General features: G+C 42.5%; 5 protein-coding genes across 5 annotated transcripts; 4 read left to right on the forward strand and 1 right to left on the reverse strand.

The window, feature by feature from the left end:
* The first annotated feature begins 64 nt into the window (after positions 1 to 64).
* SJAG_04004 (GTPase Grn1) lies at positions 65 to 1,781 on the forward strand. The gene is made up of 2 exons (XM_002175089.2): positions 65 to 198; positions 253 to 1,781. Exons 1-2 carry the CDS (start codon positions 186 to 188, stop codon positions 1,683 to 1,685), a joined length of 1,446 nt encoding a protein of 481 aa, XP_002175125.1. The 5' UTR covers positions 65 to 185; the 3' UTR covers positions 1,686 to 1,781.
* A 303-nt stretch (positions 1,782 to 2,084) lies between these two features.
* On the forward strand, positions 2,085 to 3,926 carry SJAG_04003 (tubulin beta Nda3). Its single transcript, XM_002175088.2, has 5 exons — positions 2,085 to 2,151; positions 2,192 to 2,241; positions 2,287 to 2,328; positions 2,405 to 2,459; positions 2,585 to 3,926. The coding sequence occupies exons 1-5, from the start codon at positions 2,140 to 2,142 to the stop codon at positions 3,770 to 3,772; spliced, it is 1,347 nt and encodes a 448-aa protein (XP_002175124.1). The 5' UTR covers positions 2,085 to 2,139; the 3' UTR covers positions 3,773 to 3,926.
* A 769-nt stretch (positions 3,927 to 4,695) lies between these two features.
* SJAG_04002 (coatomer beta subunit) lies at positions 4,696 to 7,488 on the forward strand (the record flags this gene model as incomplete). Its single annotated transcript, XM_002175087.1, has 1 exon — positions 4,696 to 7,488. The coding sequence occupies one exon, from the start codon at positions 4,696 to 4,698 to the stop codon at positions 7,486 to 7,488; it is 2,793 nt and encodes a 930-aa protein (XP_002175123.1).
* Positions 7,489 to 8,010: 522 nt separating this feature from the next.
* On the forward strand, positions 8,011 to 13,661 carry SJAG_04001 (myosin type I; the record flags this gene model as incomplete). Its single annotated transcript, XM_002175086.2, has 3 exons — positions 8,011 to 8,064; positions 8,200 to 11,365; positions 11,678 to 13,661. 3 exons carry the CDS (start codon positions 8,011 to 8,013, stop codon positions 12,082 to 12,084), a joined length of 3,627 nt encoding a protein of 1,208 aa, XP_002175122.1. The 3' UTR covers positions 12,085 to 13,661.
* SJAG_04000 (monooxygenase Coq6) lies at positions 12,108 to 14,121 on the reverse strand. The gene has a single exon (XM_002175085.2). The coding sequence runs from the start codon at positions 13,654 to 13,656 to the stop codon at positions 12,253 to 12,255; it is 1,404 nt and encodes a 467-aa protein (XP_002175121.1). The 5' UTR covers positions 13,657 to 14,121; the 3' UTR covers positions 12,108 to 12,252.
* Positions 14,122 to 14,303: the final 182 nt, after the last annotated feature.

Consider the following 14,303-nt stretch of genomic DNA (forward strand, 5'->3'; position numbering starts at 1 on the left):
TATCCCTAAGATATCGTAAATACAGCTTTTCACCTACTCACCGACCCTAGACTGTCCTTTCATTGTTTTCAAGCAAAACTTTACACCAATAACGCCGCCGCTAGAAGCCTACCGGCTAAGAAACCAAATTTCACCACCGCGAGTAGACACCACTTGTCCTCTCCCATTCACTTCAAACCACCACGATGGTCTCTCTGAGTATGTGAATATGCATAAATAATACAGTGGGAACCGATACTAATATTAATATAGAAAAGAAAAGTAAAAGAAGAACGACTCGTCTGCGGAACAAAATTGAAAAGCAGGCTGCCAGCGCCAAGCGTAAGGAGAGAAAACTTGCAAAGAAAAATCCTCAATGGAAGTCTCGTATACCCAAGGACCCCGGTATTCCCAACTCTTTTCCTTTCAAGGAAGAACTTCTTGCACAGATTGAGGATCAAAAGAGAATAAAAGAAGAGGAACGCATGCTGAGAAAGCAAGCTGCTAAGGAAAACAATGGGGACGGCGACATGGCTATTGAAGATGCTGCTATGAACGAAGAGGGCGAACAAGAAAGCATGATGGAGCGTCTTGCTAAGGTTGCTCAGGCTAATGACGCTGAGGATGGTTCTGGTGACATGGTCGTGATGGATGAAGACGATGATGGAGCTGATGTTCCTCAACTTGTCTCTAACGATGCCGATACTCGCATGGATGGTTCCCGTAAGGATCTGTCTCGCAAGGCTTTCGACAAGGAGTTTAAAAAGGTTATCCAAATGGCCGATGTAATTCTTTACGTGCTTGACGCTCGTGATCCCGAAGGCACTCGCTCGAGGGATGTCGAACGGCAGGTACTTATGTCTGTCAACGAGGACAAACGCCTAATTTTTGTCGTTAACAAAATTGACCTCGTTCCTTTAGACGTTCTTAATAAGTGGCTCAAGTATTTGCGCACCTTCTTCCCTGCAATTCCTTTACGGTCTTCTTCTAGCAACTTGCCAAACACATTCAATCACAAGTCCTTGACCGTGTCTTCCACTTCTTCTAACCTGTTCAAGTCACTGAAGGCATATGCCGCAAAGAAAAAGCTGAAGAGCTCTTTGACAGTCGGCGTTATTGGGTATCCTAACGTTGGAAAGTCGTCTGTCATTAATGCTCTCGTCACACGTTCTATTAATCTTCGCCAGTCTGGCCCCTGCCCTACTGGTAATGTTGCAGGTGTTACAACTTCTTTGCGCGAAGTAAAACTCGATAACAAACTCCGTTTGATCGACTGCCCAGGTATCGTCTTCCCGAACGAACAAGGGAAGGAAGACTTCGAGCGACTTATGTTGCTCAATGCCGTGCCTGACAAGGCCAACATGGACTATTCCGGCGTTGCATCTGCTGTCGTGCGCTACCTGAACAAATTGCCTGGTTTGTTGGAGAAAATGATCGAGTATTACGGTATTCCACCTCTGATGAACACCGGTGAAGACGCTATGGCTACGGACTTGTTGGTGAATATTGCTCGTAAGCGCGGACGTTTAAGTCGTGGCGGTATTCCCAATATCAATGCCGCTGGTAAAATTCTGGCTACTGACTGGTGCTCTGGACGCATCCAATGGTGGACAGAGCCTGAGGCTATCACAACTTCTGTTTCTGCCAACGATGAAAAAGAGGTTGTCAGTGCCTGGGCCGAAGAGTTTGATTTAAATAATTTTTGATTTCATACGGTTGAATAGGGATAAATTGTATTTGGGTTCTTAAAAAAGCATTGTATTTACTGTTGATAGTAACCTAGGTATGCGTATAGCTAAGCGAGGTTAGGAATTTTTGACCACATTCTGTAATATGTGTAAAGTGCATTCCTTCATTATCATCGTTCATAGAAGCCTAATGGAATAATTAATTATCGTTTGATTGTACCGTAACGAACTTCCGTTCTAATGTCAGTGCAATATCGACCTATTTGAAGAAGACAAACAGCATTGAAACATGAAATATCACAAAAAAAATACATCAAAGCTATATCAGATTGCTTGTTACATTATTATAAGACAATTACATTAAACGTTTATGTAAAGTTTTGTTTATATAGAATCCTTCTTTAGGGCGTCTCTACCCCGGGGCACTTCGTTTTCCAGCCAAACCAAATCAAACCACCACCGTGAATTACTAATGCGTGAGATTGTAAGAAATCGTTGTTAAGCTGGCATATTAACAGTAAAAGGTTCATATTCAAGCTGGTCAATGTGGTAACCAGGTCGGTGCTGCTTTCTGGTACGTTTTGCTGTTTCTTTAAAGCTATTTCTAACGTGTGAAAAGGTCTACTATTGCCGACGAACACGGTCTTGACGCCTCTGGAATGTACGTATCACAACGGATAATGGTTTATTTCATTATTCTTTTTTTATGGTCTGTGAGAAGCTGACCTTATATCAAGCTACCGTGGTAACTCTGATGAGCAACTCGAGCGGTTGAATGTTTATTTCAATGAAGTACGAAAAATTAGGGCTTTACGGTTTGAGGGTGTTTGTTCCGTTCGTTTACACGGTGCTCTCGACCTTTACCGTTTCCTGCTCGCCCTTTTACATAATGTTATGGATGATTCTAACATTGATAGGCAAACGGTGGAAAGTATGTCCCCCGTGCAGTTCTTGTTGACTTGGAGCCTGGCACTATGGATGCTGTGAAGTCTGGCCAATTCGGCAGCTTGTTCCGTCCTGACAACATTATTTATGGCCAATCCGGTGCTGGCAACATTTGGGCCAAGGGTCACTACACAGAGGGAGCCGAGTTGGCCGACACTGTTCTCGATGTTGTAAGACGTGAAGCCGAAGCCTGCGATGCTTTGCAAGGTTTCCAATTGACGCATTCTTTGGGTGGTGGTACTGGTTCGGGTATGGGTACACTTTTACTTTCTAAGATTCGTGAGGAGTATCCCGACCGTATGATGGCTACATTCTCCGTGGCACCCGCTCCTAAGAGTTCTGATACAGTCGTTGAGCCTTACAACGCCACTCTCTCCATGCATCAGCTTGTGGAAAACTCTGACGAAACCTTCTGTATTGATAATGAAGCTCTTTATTCTATTTTTGCAAAAACTCTCAAAATCAAAAGTCCTTCCTATGGTGATCTTAATCACCTCGTCTCTGCGGTTATGGCAGGCGTCACTACTTCGTTCCGTTTCCCTGGTGAACTTAATTCTGACTTGCGTAAGCTTGCCGTAAACATGATTCCCTTCCCTCGTTTGCATTTCTTCATGGTCGGCTACGCACCTCTCGCTGCCATCGGCTCTCACTCGTTCCAAGCCGTGACAGTCCCCGAGCTTACACAACAAATGTTCGATGCCAACAACATGATGGTGGCTGCTGATCCCCGTCATGGTCGCTACTTGACCGTGGCTGCCTTGTTCCGTGGCAAGGTTTCAATGAAAGAGGTTGACGAGCAGATTCGTTCTGTTCAAACCAAGAACTCCGCTTACTTTGTTGAGTGGATTCCAGACAATGTCTTGAAGGCTGTTTGTTCCGTTCCTCCTAAGGACTTGAAGATGTCTGCCACATTTATCGGCAACAGCACTTCTATCCAAGAAATCTTCAGAAGAATTGGTGACCAATTCTCTGCTATGTTTAGAAGAAAGGCTTTCTTGCATTGGTACACTGGCGAGGGTATGGATGAAATGGAATTCACCGAAGCTGAGTCCAATATGAACGATCTTGTCAGTGAATACCAACAATACCAAGAAGCTGGTATTGATGAAGGCGATGAGGACTACGAGATTGAAGAAGAGCAAGAGCCCGTTGACATCTGAGTTAATAGCACATAAGACGAATATACTATGCGATATCCCATTGAGAGCTAGATACACCATTTCTCGAAAACCAGTTACTAATGATCGCATTTGATACCAAATGATATACACATGAACGGTGTGCTGTTCTTTATATAATAACTAGTTGTGTTGAGCATATACTATAAGGACGATGGGGGGTTTATTCAATGTGTACGACGTTTAAGGGGGATAATTCTCTCGGGCAAGAGAACAAGGTTGAAGTTGCCTTCATAATCATGGACCAAGTTGGTAAATGGAGTTGAAAAACGGCACCAATAAACATAGTTTCTTCGGATCATCACTGGTCGGATTATTTGATGAATGCCATGACGGGTCTATTGGTACATTCTGGCTAAATTGAGCTATGTGTATTTTCCATCATTTTCTATCTTTCTTCAATAGGTTCATGGAATATAATATATTTAAGTAAAGATCGAACAGTAAGGATAAACTCTTGTCTATATGAAAGAGCTATTGTGCTATCTTCTGTATGAGAGAAAAACTGTCTTTGCGCTACGAATTTTACAATTAGGCAGAAGAGACTGCACTCAAAAGCTTCTAAAATACTTTATAGTGCCTTTCTAAATGAAAAAAAAATAGGAGTATCACAAATAATAGAACCATGATATTGAGGTTCCCTTTGTCTGTGTCTAACTATGTTTAACTGTGTTCTCGTTCCTTCAATCCGAGTCGGTTGAAAAAACAAACCGTCATATTAATAATGAACGAATAACCACTTTATTTTTTTATTAATATATATACAAACAAGTTTATAATGCATCTCTTTTGGCTACGCTGTGTACTGTTTTTATCTGCCTTGTGCTGCTTAGCTACTCCGTGCACAACTCTCTTACACCAGCAACCCTCCACCTTCACTGTGGTTCAGATTTGGCTTGTTCGTCATGTCTTGCTGGACCCTGGTACAGCCAGATACGCTCGTTGATGTTCCTTCTACGGAGCAGCTTAAGACTGCTCTGGAATCAAAAAATGATGTTGTTAAGATTTCCGCTATGAAAACCATTTTGAGGATAATCATCAATGGCGACCCTCTTTCCTCCATTCTCATGCATGTTATCCGCTATGTAATGCCTTCTAAAAACAAAGAACTGAAGAAGTTACTGTTTTACTATTGGGAGGTTTGCCCTAAATACAATTCCGATGGCACGATGAAACAAGAGATGATTTTGGCCTGTAATTCTCTTCGTAATGAATTGCAGCATCCAAATGAATATATCCGCGGTGCAACGTTGCGATTCCTTTGCAAATTAAAAGAACCAGAGTTGTTAGAACCTCTAATCCCTACTGTTCGCCAATGTCTTGAGCATCGTCATGCCTACGTTCGGAAGAATGCTATTCTTGCTGTACTTCGTATTTATCAGTTGTCTTCTCAACTATTGCCAGATGCGCCCTCTTTGGCTGAAGACTTTATTACAATTGAGCAAGATGCCACCTGTAAGAGAAACGCTTTTATGGTATTATGTACCATCGCTCCAGAGACTGCATCTCTTTATTTGCTTGAGAATAAGGATGCTATGCTGACTCTTCCTGCTCCATTCCAATTAGTCGCGATTGAATTCATCCGTAAGACGGCAATTAATGATCTCGAAAATAAATCAGTCTTCTTCTCAATGCTCATGGATCTCTTACAAGCTTCATCCAATTCTGTCGTTTACGAGGCAGCAACGTCGTTGATGAATATGACTTTCAACACCCAAGTGATTAAGATTGCTGCTTCAAAGCTTCTTGATTTGGCCATTAAAGAATCCGACAATAACGCTAAAATCATCATGCTGGAACGTATTGCAGAACTAGTTCAACGCGACAAGTCTGCTCTTGAGGATCTGGTACCTGAATTGCTGCGCTTGTTGTCTACGGATGATGAAGATGTTTGCAAGAAAACTCTCGACATTATCATGGGACTTCTCTCCACTCGTAATGTCCAGGAGGTGTTGACTCATTTGCAGAAGGAACTTGTAAAATCGGCAATGAACAGTGAGAGAGGCGAGGCTCATAGACGGGCATTCACTGATGCAATTCATTCTTGTGCCATTCTCTTTCCTCCAATGGCCTCCAGCGCCATACAATCTTTGCTTAACAACGTTTCCGAATTCAAAAATGAATCTGTTGCTAGTGTTGTGAGCTTCGTCAAAGAGGTCATGGAGAAATTCCCTGATCTGCGTTCACCTATCATTAGAAAACTGTTACTCTGTCTTCGTGAGGATGGAAACGAAAAGATTTATCGTGGTGTCCTTTGGATGATTGGTGAATATTGTTTAACACTCTCCGATATTGGTGTTGCTTGGAAGGCTCTTCGTGCCAGTCTTGGTAATATGCCGGTTATGGAATCTGTACTTAAGGAAGGAAAGAATTCGGTAGAAATGTCTACTGATGAACAACACAAGTCATCCTCGTCGCGTAAGATTTTACCTGACGGTACCTATGCCACCGAAAGTGCTATTACAGCTAGTGCCACTTCTGCTTCTTCTACTTCTGACTGTTTGGTAAGAACAGCAATCGTAAAGGGTGATCATTACTTGGCCTCTATTTTAGCTTGCGCTCTCACAAAACTTGTCATGCGTAGTAGCACATTAACTGATGACAGCGCACGCATCAATTCAATGAAGGCTGAAGCCATGCTTATCATTGCATCGTTCATTCGTTTCTTGCAATCCGATTATGTGCAGTACAGAATTGATGACGATACGTTGGATCGCATGATGGTTTGCATTCGCAGTCTTCATGTCTTCCCTGAGGTTGAGTCTTTGAAGGAGGTTTATTTGCAAGATTCAAGACTCGCTTTCTCCAAAGCTATGGCAGAGTATGAACAACGCCAGAAAGACGAAAATGCCGAAGCGTTTACACAACAAATTGTCCAAGCCGATGACTTGCTTCAAATTCGTCAAATTACTAAACAATCGAAAGAGGGCGAAATTCATGAGTTTGAGTCTGATATTTCTAAGGCTGCTGGAGACGATATTATTGTGGACGCCGATTCTTCTAAGCTTGATCGCGTCGTGCCTCTGACTGGTTTTACTGATCCCGTTTATGTGGAAGCTTATGTTAAGATTCAACAATTTGACATTATCCTTGACATTTTATTGGTTAATCGTACGAGCAATACTCTTCAGAACCTCTCCCTCGAACTGGCTACCTTGGGAAACATTAAGTTGGTTGAGAGACCTCCTGTAATGAACTTGGGACCCAACGCCTTTAAGTCAGTACAAGCTACCGTCAAGGTATCGTCTATTGATACCGGTGTCATTTTTGGTAGCGTCGTGTTTGATGGTAAGACTGCACTTGAAAGTCGTGTTGTCATTCTGAATGGCATTTCCATTAACATTATGGACTACATTAAACCCGTTTACATTCCCGAGTCCGAATTCCGAAGCATGTGGACTGAAGTTGAGTGGGAGAACAAGGTGGACATTGTCCGCAATGAAGACATCACGGTTCATGAGTTTTTGCATGATTTGATGAAGAAAACGAACATGAAATGTCTGACGCCCGAATCTTCGTTACGTGGAGATTGCCAGTTTTTGAGTGCCAATTTGTACGCTCGCAGTATATTTGGTGAAGATGCATTGATGAGCTTGAGCATTGAAAAAACTACCGACGGCAAGATCCTGGGACATGTACGTATTCGTTCCAAGACACAAGGTGTTGCCTTAAGCTTGGGTTCAGTGGTTGCTGCCTAGACACTTTGTCAACTTTTACGGTTTTTCATTTTTACGTGCCCAACTCGCTCATTTAGAGATCGGTGACTAATTTACCTTGATGCCTACATCTAATACATCCAGTTTCAAAAAAAAACGTAAGTGTTCTGGTTCTTTATCGGTCGTAGAGAAAAAATATATGTTTAAGCCAGTTGTTTCTTTAGTAAGTAACTTAAACATGCCAGTGAGCTGATAATATTGAACAGTTACGGACAGCTTGTTTCCGTTACGCTGTGAAATAGCTAAGTCTTTTTCCATGAAAGGACGTGCATGATAGATACAAATTACATTTAGTGTACAAGTGCTCTTCGTTAATACAGATATTACAGCTATTAAGATGAAACTATTACAGCAGTAAGTACAAATTCTCTTTGTATTCTCAGGAACGTTGATTGCTTCGGAAAATCGTCTTCACTAAAAGATCTACAAACCCAATTACTCGCTTCTTGAAATTCAATTTGTTTAAGCTCATCCACACTCTGACATTTTCCTCGTTAATACCGTATGCCGAGGCTTTTCGCAGCTTCATCTGGCGTCATCGGGCAGACACTACACCAAGTATGTGGTAGACCGCAGATAAGCGGTTGCTCATCATCCGTACACCTGCACGAAACAAGCACCACACAGCCAATTCAGTACTGAATGGTAAGTACGAGGTGTTAATGGTAACGAAATTTATTACTTACAGTATAGGCCATTGTTAAACGCACTGATAGAACCAAAGGTGGTGCCGTTAGGTCACCCACTCAGGGCAACGCAAATGGCGGAATCCGTAAAGCCGTTTACCAAACGAACAAGAAGAAAACGGCCGGTGTTGACGATTTAACCCTTTTATCCAAAATCTCTGATGAAGACATTAATGCAAACTTAGAACTGCGTTTCAAGAATGGAGAAATTTACACATACATCGGACATGTTCTGATCAGTGTAAATCCCTTTCGGGATTTAGGCATTTATACAATGGAGGTGCTGCAATCTTACCAAGGAAAGAATCGGTTGGAAGTCCCACCTCATGTGTATGCGATCGCCGAAAGCGCATATTATCAAATGAACGCTTATAAAGAAAACCAGTGTATTATTATTTCAGGCGAATCCGGTGCTGGAAAAACTGAAGCGGCAAAACGTATTATGCAATACATCACACATGTATCTAAATCGGTTGGAACAGAAATTGAGAAGGTTTCTCAAATTATTCTCGCTACGAATCCCTTGCTGGAAAGTTTTGGTTGTGCAAAAACACTCAGAAATAATAACTCATCTCGTCATGGCAAATACTTGGAAATGATATTTAATCAGAGTGGTATTCCCATCGGAGCCAAGATCACGAACTACCTATTGGAAAAGAATCGAGTGGTTCATCAGATTCGCAATGAACGTAACTTTCACATTTTTTATCAGCTTACGAAAGCTGCACCCCAAAAGTATCGGGAAATGTTCGGTATTCAAGGACCTGAAAATTATTATTATACTTCCATGAGCAATTGTTTGTCGGTTGATGGAATTTCCGACGAAAATGATTTCTCGGAGACAATTCAGGCCATGGAAATCATTGGACTTAGTGAGGAAGAGCAAGACAATATTTTTCGCTTGCTAGCAACTATTTTATGGCTTGGTAACATTCGTTTCCAAGAAGGTGACAGTGAGGGCAGTGTCATTAATGACGAGAGTGTTGTTCAGTTCGTGGCCTATCTACTCGGTTCGGATGCAGCAGCAGTCCAGCGTGCTTTGACCGTGCGCATTATGGAGACTTCGCACGGCGGCCGTCGAGGATCGGTATACGAAGTTCCCTTAAATCCTACACAGGCTACTGCCGTCCGAGATGCTCTGTCCATGGGAATTTACAACTGTCTTTTTGACTGGATTGTTGAGCGTGTCAATAAGGCTTTAGTGACTACCGCTGCTACTGCTTCCAATAGTACAATTGGTATTTTGGATATTTATGGTTTCGAAATTTTTGATAAAAACTCTTTCGAGCAATTGTGCATTAACTACGTGAACGAAAAGTTACAACAAATTTTTATTCAACTGACACTTAAGGCAGAACAGGAGGAGTATGTTCGTGAAAAAATTCAATGGTCTCCCATTAAATACTTCAACAACCAGATTGTGTGTGATTTGATTGAGTCAAAACGTCCACCTGGTATTTTCGCAGCTATGAATGATGCAATTGCCACGGCTCACGCTGATTCTTCTGCTGCAGACAATGCCTTTTCGCAGCGTTTAAATTTCCTGTCTAGTAATCCGCACTTCGAGCAAAGACAAAGTCAGTTTATTATTAAGCATTATGCTGGTGATGTCGCCTACAGTCTTAATGGTATGACTGATAAGAATAAGGATGTGCTTGCTACGGATATTCTGAACTTGGTTCACTCGACGGACAACATGTTCTTGCGTAACATTTTCCCCGAGAATATTGACACGGGATCCAAGCGCCGTCCTCCAACTGCTGGTGATCGTATTAAGAAATCAGCTAATGAGCTTGTTGACACTTTGATGCAATGTCACCCGTCTTACATTCGTACCATCAAACCAAATCAGACGAAATCCCCTAACGATTATGACAGTGGAATGGTTCTTCATCAAATTAAGTATCTTGGTTTGCAAGAAAATGTCCGTATTCGGCGTGCAGGTTTTGCGTATCGCCAGAGCTTCGAAAAGTTCGCTGAGCGCTTTTACCTCCTTAGTGGAAAGACTAGCTATGCCGGTGATTATACCTGGACAGGTGATGCTTTCAGTGCATGTGAACAAATTCTGAAGGACACTTCGATTCCCACTTCTGAATATCAGATGGGTACAAGCAAGGTATTCATTAAGAAACCTGAAACCTTGTTTGCCTTAGAAGAAATGCGAGACAAGTATTGGCATACAATGGCTACTCGTATTCAACGGGCGTGGAGAAGTTACGCTAGAAGAAGAAACGATGCTGCCAAGACTATACAAAAACTTTGGAACAGAAACAAGGTTATACTCGATCTTATCCGCGTAAGAGATGAAGGTACTAAGTTATTGCAAGGAAGAAAAGAACGACGTCGTTTCAGTATGCTTGGTTCTCGACGCTTTTATGGTGATTATTTATCTGTTGCGAAGTCGGGAAGTGTCTTGATGAAATCCTGCGGTTTGAATCGTTCAGATAAAGTGCTATTCTCTATGCGTTGTGAAGTTCTTGTGCACAAGTTGGGACGTTCTTCTAAACCTTCTCCGCGTCAATTAGTTGTGTCTGATAAGACTGTTTTTCTTGTTATTACCAAAATGACTAATGGACAAATTCAGCAAGTTGTGGAGAAACAATTCCATATTTCTTCAATTAGTTCCATCAACATGACATCTTTGCAAGATGATTGGCTTGCTATTCGTAGTAGTGCTAGTACTACCGGTGATATGTTCATTCACTGTTTCTATAAAACCGAGCTGGTTACTACACTTAAAAATGTGAATCACGGAATTGAGATCCACATTGGTTCTACGTTACAGTATTGTCGGAAGCCTGGAAAAATCATTACGGTTAAAACTGTTAAGGACGAGGGCACAAAGGATAATGATTATTACAAAAGTAGCACTATTCACGTTGGATCCGGATTGCCCCCGAACTCAAAAAGTAAGCCATACCCCACCAGAAGTGGAAACATTACTTTCAACAGTACGAATGCTGCTGTTCAGTCCCCACCGAAACAGGTTCGTCCTCAGACACGTCCTCAAGCTCGACCTCAAACCGCAGCTCCTGCTCGTGCTCCTGTTCCAGCAGCCAAACAAAGTGCACCTGCTGCGAACAATCGTCGTCCCAGAGCTCCAGCAGCTCCGGTGCAAAACTCGTCACGTCCGGCACCTGCTCCAGTGCCGGTAGCAGCAACGGCACCTGCGCGTCAACAAGTGAATAATGGAGGTGCTAGTGCGGCGGCGGCAGCAGCAGCAGTTGCCATGTCGTCTTCTCGTCCCAATCCTTCCACACCAGCAAGCGTCTCCAAACCACCTGTTGTTACTCAAACGACGACGATTGAGCACAGTTCACTGGCAAATGCAAGTGCTCCGCGTCCACAGCAAGCTCAACCAGCTGGTTTGCACGGTCGTCCTAGACCTACGCGTGGTCCGAATACGAACAATAGCAGTGCACAGTCTTCCAATGTCCAGACTCCTGTAAATACAGCATCAACGGCACCAAATCATTCTGCAGCAGCAGCAGCAATTCCACCGCCACCACCCCCTCCTCCTGTAGCAGCAGCTTCTCCTCCCAAACCGGTTTATACGGCTTTGTATGATTTCGCCGGTAGAAGCGCCAACGAAATGTCTTTTAATAAGGGAGATGTTCTTGATATCATTCAGAAGGAACCTAGTGGATGGTGGCTTGCCTCGCGCAATGGCATTGAGGGTTGGGTCCCCGCGAATTATTTCAAGGAAGAAATGAAGAGCATACCTACTTCCAACGCCGTCTCTACGCCCCTTGAAACTGCACAACCAAGTGCGGTGTCTGTAAATTCGAATGCCGATGTTAATAACCTTGCGGGCTCTCTCGCTGACGCTTTGCGATTGCGCGCAACTGCTGTGCGCGGAAATGATGATGAAGATGAAGAAGAAGACTGGTAAAGTTAATAAAAGACCGATTTTCTGCGCATGTTAGTTTCATGATTAATTCATAAAGCGAATGTATATAACAACGTTGTCATTGTATCGATTATTATTGTCATTACTATCGTATCATTTCGTGCGGTATTCATGGTTTGGACAAACACGATGCATTCTGTTTGTCAAAACCTACAGGCCTGCGCTAACATTGCGGACAATTCTTTTCTTTATAGGCTTGAGAATGTCAAGTGTTGATACACCTAAGCTACGAATACCAACAACGAAGGGGTTTTTCGTAGTATATAGCTTGTGAAATTTATCGACAATGCCCAAGACGTAATGATTATTATAGTAACGCTCGCGGACATAAGGTTGTAAGGAAAACATACTCCCCACATCCTGTCCATGCTCCACTGCGAATGTGAGTGCGTTAGCAAGCGATTTAGCATCGCGTAAACCGGAGTTCAATCCTTGCCCTGCAAGTGGATGCGTATTATGAGCGGCGTCACCAATTAGTGCTAAGCGTTCTTTCACGTACGTATCAGCGTGTGCTAAACGAAGAGGAAAAGCAGCTCGGGATTTGGGCAATATTGAGGTAACAAGAGGCGGAGGTCGGACCTTTGGTACAGTCATATTGAGTCTCCATTCTATCTGTTCGTTAATGGGCTCGGGTTTGGTCGGATCCATTTTGTATAAATATTCCAAGTCCACTTCTCTTAATCGAAAAGAGGCATTTAGCATATGAACAAAGGTTGGAGCAGGAAGCTGAAGAAGAAAATTTGCGATATGTGGCCGCGTACTCCAGACAAAAGAGGCATTATTTCCTGGTAGCGGCAAGAAAGCTATAGGCCCAGTGGGAAGAAAGCGTTGATAACCGATGCAGGGGTCATCAGGAGCTTCAATTGAAAGTGTTCCTACGACTGCAGATGTGTTGTAGCTCCATCCTGGTAATTCTATACCCGCCGCTGAGCGGACGAGTGAGTTACGTCCATCGGCACCCACCAGCAGTTTCGTACTTATTGTTCCGACATTAGCGATCGTCAGTACTGGATGTTTTGTTTCAGGGTCAAGTGTAATGTTCTCAATGTTGCTTCTCATGATAAAGTCTACCGGATTTGATCCGTTATATTGAAGCAGAGTCTTTACAAAAGCGGACAGAATGTTAACGTTTTCAGTCATGAAAGCCATTGAATCATTCTTATCTGTTTGGTCAAGATGAATTACCGAGTCCGTAATACCATCCCAAGCCTGAACGTGTCGAAAAGGTTGTATGCGATCATGGCGAACATTTTCCCATGCTCCTATTTCCTTCATGAATTCACGGTTGCATCCTACGACTGAGCTGCATCTATTAGAGAAGTTTGTTGGTGTCCAATTCTCCAAGTCCGTAACTTTCAAACGGTCCACAACTGCAATTTTTAGGGAACGTGTTTCTGGTTTGGCTTTTAAGGCTGTTGCTAGGGCTAGTCCAGCGGCACCGGCACCGACAATTGTAATGTCATAACAAGAGTCCCCATGAATGTTGCTCGAAGCAGCGGTAGCAAACCGCATACGTTGAGGGACAGTCGCCCTATGGAGGACAGTTTTTAACATAGTAATACAATTGTAACTGGATTTTACTCAGTACGTTTATTTACGCTTTCTTGGCGGTGTTGATGATCAGCAGAGCACCAGCTTATTCAACTATGTATGACAACAGTATGTACAGGGGGTTACATAATTCCGCAAGGAGAGGTTAAAACGCGTTAGAAGGGTCGTCGTTGTTAAGTATTCTCGTTTACTGATAACGCAAGGTGTTAATTTTAATGATGGATTTCTACTGCTAGACAATGTCGTAGTAAACGAGGATTATTAGACTCACATGCGGTGAGTCAACAATACTGTACAACTCAGAAATATGGCTCTCCGTGACCTTTGAATACTTTAAAAAGTAATGTTTAGTAAGGTTTTATTATACAATTGTATTAGTACAATTATAGGGATAATCGTGTGTAGAATGCAATATTTGATATTGCCCACATTTATAACCATCCCATCAAATTCAATGAAATATTCAGAGCCATCTCATTGTAATTATTTCATAATTTCGTTAAGATTTATTAGTGTTTGGTAAATTTATTAGTTCTTCATAACAGAAAAACAAACGACATGTAAACAAAAATGATATGAGAAAATCGTACAGGAATATGTAACCAGAAGCTCTTTTTGTATCGTAACTATCATAAACTTGCGATACTTCA

This window comes from Schizosaccharomyces japonicus (assembly GCF_000149845.2).
Source record: "Schizosaccharomyces japonicus yFS275 unplaced genomic scaffold supercont5.2, whole genome shotgun sequence".
NCBI classification, from domain to species: Eukaryota; Fungi; Ascomycota; class Schizosaccharomycetes; order Schizosaccharomycetales; family Schizosaccharomycetaceae; genus Schizosaccharomyces; species Schizosaccharomyces japonicus.

Excerpts from the sequence above, each read along its gene's own strand:
- SJAG_04003 (XM_002175088.2), top strand. Across the intron at positions 2,329-2,404 it reads GGTCTTGACGCCTCTGGAAT|CTACCGTGGTAACTCTGATG; the intron begins GTACGTATCACA and ends CCTTATATCAAG. Across the intron at positions 2,460-2,584 it reads TGAATGTTTATTTCAATGAA|GCAAACGGTGGAAAGTATGT; the intron begins GTACGAAAAATT and ends TAACATTGATAG.
- SJAG_04000 (XM_002175085.2), bottom strand. The coding sequence starts at position 13,656 with ATGTTAAAAACTGTCCTCCATAGGGCGACTGTCCCTCAACGTATGCGG.